The 8,715-nt window shown below is 36.3% G+C and overlaps 1 protein-coding gene across 1 annotated transcript; it reads left to right on the top strand.

The window, feature by feature from the left end:
• Positions 1 to 2,234: 2,234 nt before the first annotated feature.
• emx1 (empty spiracles homeobox 1) lies at positions 2,235 to 7,492 on the top strand. Its single transcript, XM_016253614.1, has 3 exons — positions 2,235 to 2,577; positions 5,381 to 5,565; positions 7,160 to 7,492. The coding sequence occupies exons 1-3, from the start codon at positions 2,235 to 2,237 to the stop codon at positions 7,325 to 7,327; spliced, it is 696 nt and encodes a 231-aa protein (XP_016109100.1). The 3' UTR covers positions 7,328 to 7,492.
• The last annotated feature ends 1,223 nt before the right edge of the window (positions 7,493 to 8,715 follow it).

Here is an 8,715-nt window from a genome sequence, read left to right as displayed (position 1 = left end):
CTATACAAATATGGGGGACAACATACAATGAATCTGAGAGATTGGAGAATTTAACAGAACATAGCTTCATATTTTAATAATATATTGCTTATATTTAAATTATTTACATAAATATAATAAAAACGTTTTATATATTATATAAATTATATATATTATATTATATTATAATATTATGATATATTATATATTATGTATTTATATAATATATATTATATAAATATAATAAAAAATGTAAACATAACAATTTAATATAAATATAAATAAACATTATAATTTTTTTTAAATATAAATGTATATGTATTTAAAATATAAAAAAGTGTATATTAACATAAAATATGCATATAAATTGAATTAATTTATATATTAATAAATGTATATATTAAATGTATAGATTTACATTTAAATAAATATATATATTTAAATAAATACATATTTGTGTTTCAATTATTTTTTATTTAAATAAGTGCATTTCAGGTGTTTCAATCAGATCCATTGCCACAGGTTTATAAAATCAAACACCTATAGCCATGCAGTCTGCATTTACAAACATTTGTGAAAAGAAAATTATCATTGTGAATAGCTGAGTGATGTGATAGGATAAGTCTAGTGAAATTTCATCCCTGTTAGATATTTCATAGTCAACTGTAAGTGGTATTATTGGAGAAGAACAGCAGCAACTCAGCCACGAAGAGTCACAGAGCAGAGTCAATGAGCGCTGAGGCGGCTGGTGTGTAAAAGATGCCAATGCCTTTTCTGATTCCATAGCTGAAGAGGTCTCAACTTCCATTGGCTTTAATATCAGCACAAAAACTGTGCGACAGGAGCTTCATGGAATGGGTTTTCATGGCCGAGAAACTGCATGCAAGTCTCACATGACAATGTACAATGTCTAGCATCAGATGGAGTTCTGTAAGGCATGCAGCCACTGGACTCTGGAGCAGTGGAAACCTGTGGAGTTACGCTTCTCCGTTTGGCAGTCTGATGGGCGAGTCTGGGTTTGGCGGATGCCAGTAGAACATTACCTGCCTGACTGCACTGATGTGCCGACTGTGAAGTGTGGTAGAGGAGGGATATGGTATGGGGCTGTTTTTCAGGGTTGGGCTCATTACTTCAAGTGAAGGGAAATATTAATGCCTCAGCAGAGCAAGACATTTTAGACAATGCTATGCTTCCAACTATTTTTTCACTTTTTCCAGTTGTTATAGATGGAAGGGTGGGGACCATCTCCACATTAATGTCTATGTATTTAGAATGCAATGTCATTCAAGTTCATGTCGGTGTAATGCTCAGATGTTTCAAAGCTTTTATCCAAAAAGTTTATATATATATATATATATATATATATATGAAAATAAATACTAGAACTCATTTGGTCTACTTAACTCTGTAGATGCTAACATTATTAAGATTTCAAATTTAATACGACAGAGATGTTGGTTTGTGGGTTCACTCAATAAAAATAAAAATAAACTATTAGGCTATTTTTGTTTTCTTGGAAATATTCTTGTTTTTGTCGCAAAAAAAATAATAAAGCCATCGAAGCAACAAAAACATCCACTTTTTTTACTAATACTGTAACATTTTAGGTTAGTAGCTAGGGCTCCCCGTCGTCGCTGTATTTATGAAAAGCTGAGGAAACGTGACATTTGAATGAAATGTTTAATCGAGTTCATTATCTGACCCAAAAAAAAAGCAAACCTCTTAGTCTTAACGAATATAAGGCTGGAATAGAGCACAGATTGTGGTACGCCCTGAAGGCTTGCGTACTGCTGGACGCGTGACAAGGTAAATAGTTTTTGATTATCTACAGCGTAGCAACTGACCTGTTGGAGGCAGCCCCACTGAAGTGAATGATCAAACTAATCGAGTTCATTATCTGACCCAAATGAACGAAGGACCCGCCCACCGCCGGAGCTCTGTGCGCCAAGGGCTTTCATCCAATGAGTGCAAGTCTCAGACGACACTGTGTGGCGCCCCTCAAATCCAAATCGATGGGTCTCGAGCTTTTATTCTCACTTTTCTTTTCATGGTTTATGGACACTCATGGATCGATGGATTACACAGTAATTGGCCAAAGTAGGGAACATTAAGGTGTTTTATATTTAGTTTATATCTGACTTCTCTACAATGTCTTTCTAAAATAGTGCTGCTGTGCTGACAGGTCACTACGGGAGTTGTGAAAGGACGCGAAGGTGAACCTCATCTGCTGGACTGTACTGGTTCCGTCACGGACAATGTTCTCGGCAACGGGAAAGCGTTGTTTTACCATTGAGTCTTTGGTGGCGAAGGAAAGCCCCTTAACACCAGAAGACCCTATTCGCCCTACCGCACTAAGCTACGCGGCGCCTGCTGACAGTTTTCTTAACGGGTATCAAAGCCCCGCAGGCCGCGCGCTCTATCCAAACCCCGAACTGGTGTTCTCGGAGACTGTGAACCATGCACCTCTCAGCATGCACCCACACCAGCTCGGCAGCACGCACCTCCAGCACCCGCACTTCTTTGGCACGCAGCACCGTGAACCACTCAATTTCTACCCGTGGGTCTTAAGGAACAGGTTTTTTGGCCATCGGTTTCAAGGTAAGCGATCTTATAAAATAGTTGCATCCACCGCGCATTAAACAACTTTTTCACCTATGAAAAGAATAAAATAACCTATGCATATTTCCACGTACATGTAGGTTACTTTTCCAAGAGTGCTCAATAAAAGTAGCCCGTGCTGTGCATTAAAGGGCATGGAGTCTGTCTCTGAACTTATCTGACATATTGCCATAAATGCTCGCTTGCGGCTACAGGTCACTTACCAGCACTGTGCAGCGGGATAGCTGGCGTTCGTATTGCATCCACCGCGCATTAAACAACTTTTTCACCTATGAAAAGAATAAAATAACCTATGCATATTTACACGTACATGTAGGTTACTTTTCCAAGAGTGCTCAATAAAAGTAGCCCGTGCTGTGCATTAAAGGGCATGGAGTCTGTCTCTGAACTCATCTGACATATTGCCATAAATGCTCGCTTGCGGCTACAGGTCACTTACCAGCACTGTGCAGCGGGATAGCTGGCGTTCGTGTTGAAATGAAAACCACAAATGATGCCCTGAGGCGATACTTGAAGCGGGACACAGATTTAGACTGGGCTGTCCACGCACAAAAGCACAATGTCATACCTCCCAAAATGAATGCATTATGTTCGTATAAGCTTATGATAGCAGGATTGGAGAACAGTTCTGATAACAGTAATTGCTTGATCTTGAATTCAGACTTTCCACCAGTTTCATGTTGCCTACAGCAAAATGCAGTTTACATTTATTCAGCCTTAATGCCGTTTGTGAGTTATTTTCAAATGGTAAATAACCTAAGATTAGGCTACATTACTTCTATTTTTCCAAGATGACCTTTAATTGTTTAATAGTTTGTGGGTACTTGTGGGTTTGTGTTTAATAGGTGTGGGTACTTCTTAATGAATGACTCTACTAATATTATAATTGCCACACTATCGACTTCTAATCACTGTCGAGGTAAAGACAGACGACGAATCTGCTCTGATGAACTCGTTACACCTCGTCATTATCACAATTTTATTTTCATAGCTCATTGGATTATTTGTTCTCTTCTGGTGTTGAAGCTGTTGTCGAAAGACTTAACAAACGTATGAACTGAAAAATGCTCATATAAAGGTCAAATATTATTAATGAGCTAAAAAGGCTAATAAACTAGCTAACAGTGATAACGACCTTTAAAGAAGAGTCTAATTTTATGATGGTAGTACAGGACATTCTTAGTCATTAAAAGTATAGGCCATTCTTAATAATTAATGCCGGATTTTGTTTGGGTAAACCTTTGTAATTGAGAACATTTCAAATCGACGGACCCTGTCATTTTTGGTTTTATAGTCAGTCATCAGGTTAAAGGTTATGCGTAATGGGTGTTAATAGGCAAATTACATGGCCATTAATGATAGAAAGTACAAATTATGTTCGTATAAGCTTATGATAGCAGGATTGGAGAACAGTTCTGATAACAGTAATTGCTTGATCTTGAATTCAGACTTTCCACCAGTTTCATGTTGCCTACAGCAAAATGCAGTTTACATTTATTCAGCCTTAATGCCGTTTGTGAGTTATTTTCAAATGGTAAATAACCTAAGATTAGGCTACATTACTTCTATTTTTCCAAGATGACCTTTAATTGTTTAATAGTTTGTGGGTACTTGTGGGTTTGTGTTTAATAGGTGTGGGTACTTCTTAATGAATGACTCTACTAATATTATAATTGCCACACTATCGACTTCTAATCACTGTCGAGGTAAAGACAGACGACGAATCTGCTCTGATGAACTCGTTACACCTCGTCATTATCACAATTTTATTTTCATAGCTCATTGGATGATTTGTTCTCTTCTGGTGTTGAAGCTGTTGTCGAAAGACTTAACAAACGTATGAACTGAAAAATGTTCATATAAAGGTCAAATATTATTAATGAGCTAAAAAGGCTAATAAACTAGCTAACAGTGATAACGACCTTTAAAGAAGAGTCTAATTTTATGATGGTAGTACAGGACATTCTTAATCATTAAAAGTATAGGCCATTCTTAATAATTAATGCCGGATTTTGTTTGGGTAAACCTTTGTAATTGAGAACATTTCAAATCGACGGACCCTGTCATTTTTGGTTTTATAGTCAGTCATCAGGTTAAAGGTTATGCGTAATGGGTGTTAATAGGCAAATTACATGGCCATTAATGATAGAAAGTACAAAATGCCACTATGTGGCATGGCTATTGATTTTAATTCATGTTTATATTATTTGGACTTTATATTTTATAGACAAATAAATAAACAACGATATAAAATATAGCAAAATATTTTGTCAATTGATTGCAATTTCCATGGAAGAGTCATATAGAAATATTGTAGAAACTTTGTTAATTGTTTTCATCATTTTTCAGTGAGTTGTAAATACATCCCTAAAATATTATTCAGTCATAAAGTCAAACATTAAGACTTTTTTTTTTTTTTACAGAATTACTTATCAAGTTCAGACGGGTGTAGATATAGGATAACTCCAAAAGCGCCCATATCAAGCTGGAGTGGCATACCGTTTATGTTTATTCTAAAATATTCTACAATTAGAAAGCATCAAATATAGTTATAAAACTATTTCAACATATAAATTAAAATAGTCATAAAATCAGGGTACATTTTCGATAGCCTACTTTAAAGTCGATAGTTGGCGTTCACATTTGTTGAAATGTATATATAGGCTAATCGAAAAGAGCTTTCAAATGATGCCTAGGCTACAGTTTTCTTCCGTTTTCTTCTGTCCCGCCTACTGTAAAAACTAATCAAGTTGCCTTGTATTGATTATTATGATTATTTCAGGGAACGACGTCTCGCAGGACACGCTGCTACTACACGGACCTTTCGCGAGGAAGCCCAAGCGGATCCGCACCGCGTTCTCGCCCTCTCAGCTGCTGCGCCTGGAGCGGGCCTTCGACAAGAACCATTATGTGGTCGGAGCCGAACGGAAACAGCTCGCTAACAGCCTCAGTCTCTCTGAGACTCAGGTAAACATTAGCAAACTCGTGCTATAACACAGCAAAAAAATCCGTTTTCCCATGCACATCGAAAAATCTCTTTATAGCTAATCTTTTTAAAGGCACAAAAGTAAATCGGTCTTTAGTAGCAGTAGCTACTGTTTCGCTTGCAGTAGAGAAAGTGCCCAGTCGAATTAAGAGTTTCACAAAATAGCCTATAACAGAAAAAAAGTCTTTAACTAGTTAAAATAATTCCTGTGAAACCAAGAAATTTAAGTAGGCTATTAAATAAATAAAACACATATAATAATAATAATAATAGGCTAAATAGGCCTATTTTTTTTAAAGTTATGATTAAATGTTTGATATGAAATTGTAGGAAACTGACGACTATAATGAGACATTTTTTATTTTGAATGATTAATGTTGTACTGACAATGTGTTGGCCTACATGATCATGTAAACAACACTTGGGCTGCTTGCTAAATCCAGAAACGGGCCAATAGCAGAATAAATCCGAGTCTGAAAGGACGATGGCTGGCCATGTGTCACTTGTTAACTGCGCTCTGTGATATCATTTTATTTTAGGCCAGGAATGAGTTCTAGCCTGCTTGCTTTGCTCAGATAAATCAGAATAAACCCATTCACCCTGATCAAACGATGTAAAGCTCAGTTTGAAAACGTTTTATTTTTAATTGTCTTGTTCATTTGTGTTTACATGTCATTCAAACCCTGGCAAAGTGAGTTTTCCTCAGTGTTCCTCCAAATTATGCCGTTTTGGCTAAATAAGCGTCAAGTAACATGATTTGATATAGTAGGATATCGCAACATAGCACACTTAATTTGTAAAATCTTACAAAATCTTATAATCTATAAAATACCTAATCTAAAATAATAATAGGATTAACATCGCTTTATAGCAGCTATCGCAAGAGAAAGATAATTTTGTAAAAATATTGGCCAATACATAACCATAGGCCATTTGTGTGTGTGTGTTTTTTTTTTTTTTTTTTTTTTAATTAGCCTAATTCATTTCTACGCTTATGTTTTGTGGAAAGTGATTCAGGATTCAGTCAGCATCTCGTGGATTTGTTCAGCGAAGCGCGCAGGAGACCGCTTCAGAAATAAATCAAATAAAAAATATCGGTAAATCATCGTTTTTTCTTCTTCCACTTCTGCGGGGTTGTTGTTAGGGGTCCTTGGTTCCCCTAAATGCGACTATTTATGGCGATATGCATAGACTGCTCTTTTGAAATGTGTGAAATGTAAACCGTTATTGAAAAGAAAAGAAAAAAAAACTAGAACAAATTTTTTTTTTAATTCATCTTTTAATTAATAAATGAATTACTTTAAAATGTATAACTTATTCGTGTTTGTTTGGATTTCTTCTGTTATGCAACAAAGTTCTAAAACAAATTAAAAATGGACAAAAAAAAAAAACAGAGTCAACTGAATGTCTTGTATGGACCGCGTGCCATCTGTGGCGTTAAAATGGTTCATTAGAACACAAATGCGTTTGAACTGTGTTTCTAGGCATCAGTCACAATCTGTCTTGACAGGCTAAACTGTCAACATAGTTATGTATAGCCTACTCACCAATGTCCTGGTCTTCTGCTCCCCTCAGGTGAAAGTGTGGTTCCAGAACCGCAGGACCAAGTATAAGCGACAGAAGCTGGAGGAAGAGGGCCCGGAGTGCACACAGAAGAAGAAGGGAAACCACCACACTAACCGCTGGAGAATTGCCACCAAACAGACCGGATCTGAGGACATAGATGTCATGTCTGATGCCTAAGACCAACCTAAACACTACCCAAATGAACACACAAGACCAAGAAAAGCACTATTTATTTAATGTTATTAGTCATGATATTCTAAACCTAACTGCAGAGAACCTGCCCATGTGAGTGTGGTGATTGTGAATTAAGGATGAATTAAACAGGTCAGCAAGGAATCTACACCCAGGACTGAACACTATAGTTGTTTAACATACCTCTGCTGGAATTATCCAATGTTTGAGACATGCATCACCTTTAAGAAGAAATCATCTTATATACGACTATGTCTTTCTCTCGCTCTTTTTTTCTTTTCTTTTTTGGAAGAAATTGTATTTAAAACTAACAATGAAGTGAATCTTCACAAGTCAATATATTGTGAATTAAGGATGAATTAAACAGGTCAGCAAGGAATCTACACCCAGGACTGAACACTATAGTTGTTTAACATACCTCTGCTGGAATTATCCAATGTTTGAGACATGCATCACCTTTAAGAAGAAATCATCTTATATATGACTATGTCTTTCTCTCGCTCTTTTTTTCTTTTATTTTTTGGAAGAAATTGTATTTAAAACTAACAATGAAGTGAATCTTCACAAGTCAATATTTTTAATTCTGATTATTTTGTTGTTTCTTTGTATAGTCGGTTACTAAAATGGACATTTTTATTAATTTCAACATGATGTTGCCTAACATGCTAAATTCATCAAAAAAAGAAGTTCCAAATGCTTTAAGACATGCTGATGAAATTGGTGGCAGCTTTTGGTAATTATAGCTAGATTGAAATAAGTTAAGTGATGTGAGGAATCAGTTTACCAGCCAGTTTTAACATGAGCCATCCTGTACCCACAGCATAGAGGCAAGAGTGTATGTGTCTGTAAATAATGGTCTCTGTATCTAAAGGAGTGTAGGAATTGGTGTTAAAGAGTGTTCGAGTGTAACAGGATGAGTGTGTGTGTGTGTGTGTGTGTGTGTGTGTGTGTGAGTGATTTGCATGATGTCATTCAGTGGGCTGACTGGTAAATACAGGCTGATGTATGCTGGTTTCTCTGTAACAGCTCCTTGAGTCATAAACTAAAGCGAATGTTTGCCAATTTACACATTAGCTTCTTTATAGTGTTCCTTCATCTCATTTTCAAGCAAAACATGATCAAAAATGTCCATAATTAATAAAGATGTTTCGTATCTAAAGGAGTGTAGGAATTGGTGTTAAAGAGTGTTCGAGTGTAACAGGATGAGTGTGTGTGTGTGTGTGTGTGTGTGTGTGTGTGTGAGTGATTTGCATGATGTCATTCAGTGGGCTGACTGGTAAATACAGGCTGATGTATGCTGGTTTCTCTGTAACAGCTCCTTGAGTCATAAACTAAAGCGAATGTTTGCCAATTTACACATTAGCTTCTTTATA

Source organism: Sinocyclocheilus grahami, unplaced genomic scaffold (genome assembly GCF_001515645.1).
Source record: "Sinocyclocheilus grahami isolate Dianchi unplaced genomic scaffold, SAMN03320097.WGS_v1.1 scaffold1192.1, whole genome shotgun sequence".
Classification (NCBI taxonomy): domain Eukaryota; kingdom Metazoa; phylum Chordata; class Actinopteri; order Cypriniformes; family Cyprinidae; genus Sinocyclocheilus; species Sinocyclocheilus grahami.
This window is presented reverse-complemented; position numbering and strand designations above follow the sequence as displayed.

Excerpts from the sequence above, each read along its gene's own strand:
- emx1 (XM_016253614.1), top strand. The coding sequence starts at position 2,235 with ATGTTCTCGGCAACGGGAAAGCGTTGTTTTACCATTGAGTCTTTGGTG. Across the intron at positions 2,578-5,380 it reads TTTTGGCCATCGGTTTCAAG|GGAACGACGTCTCGCAGGAC; the intron begins GTAAGCGATCTT and ends TGATTATTTCAG. Across the intron at positions 5,566-7,159 it reads TCAGTCTCTCTGAGACTCAG|GTGAAAGTGTGGTTCCAGAA; the intron begins GTAAACATTAGC and ends TGCTCCCCTCAG.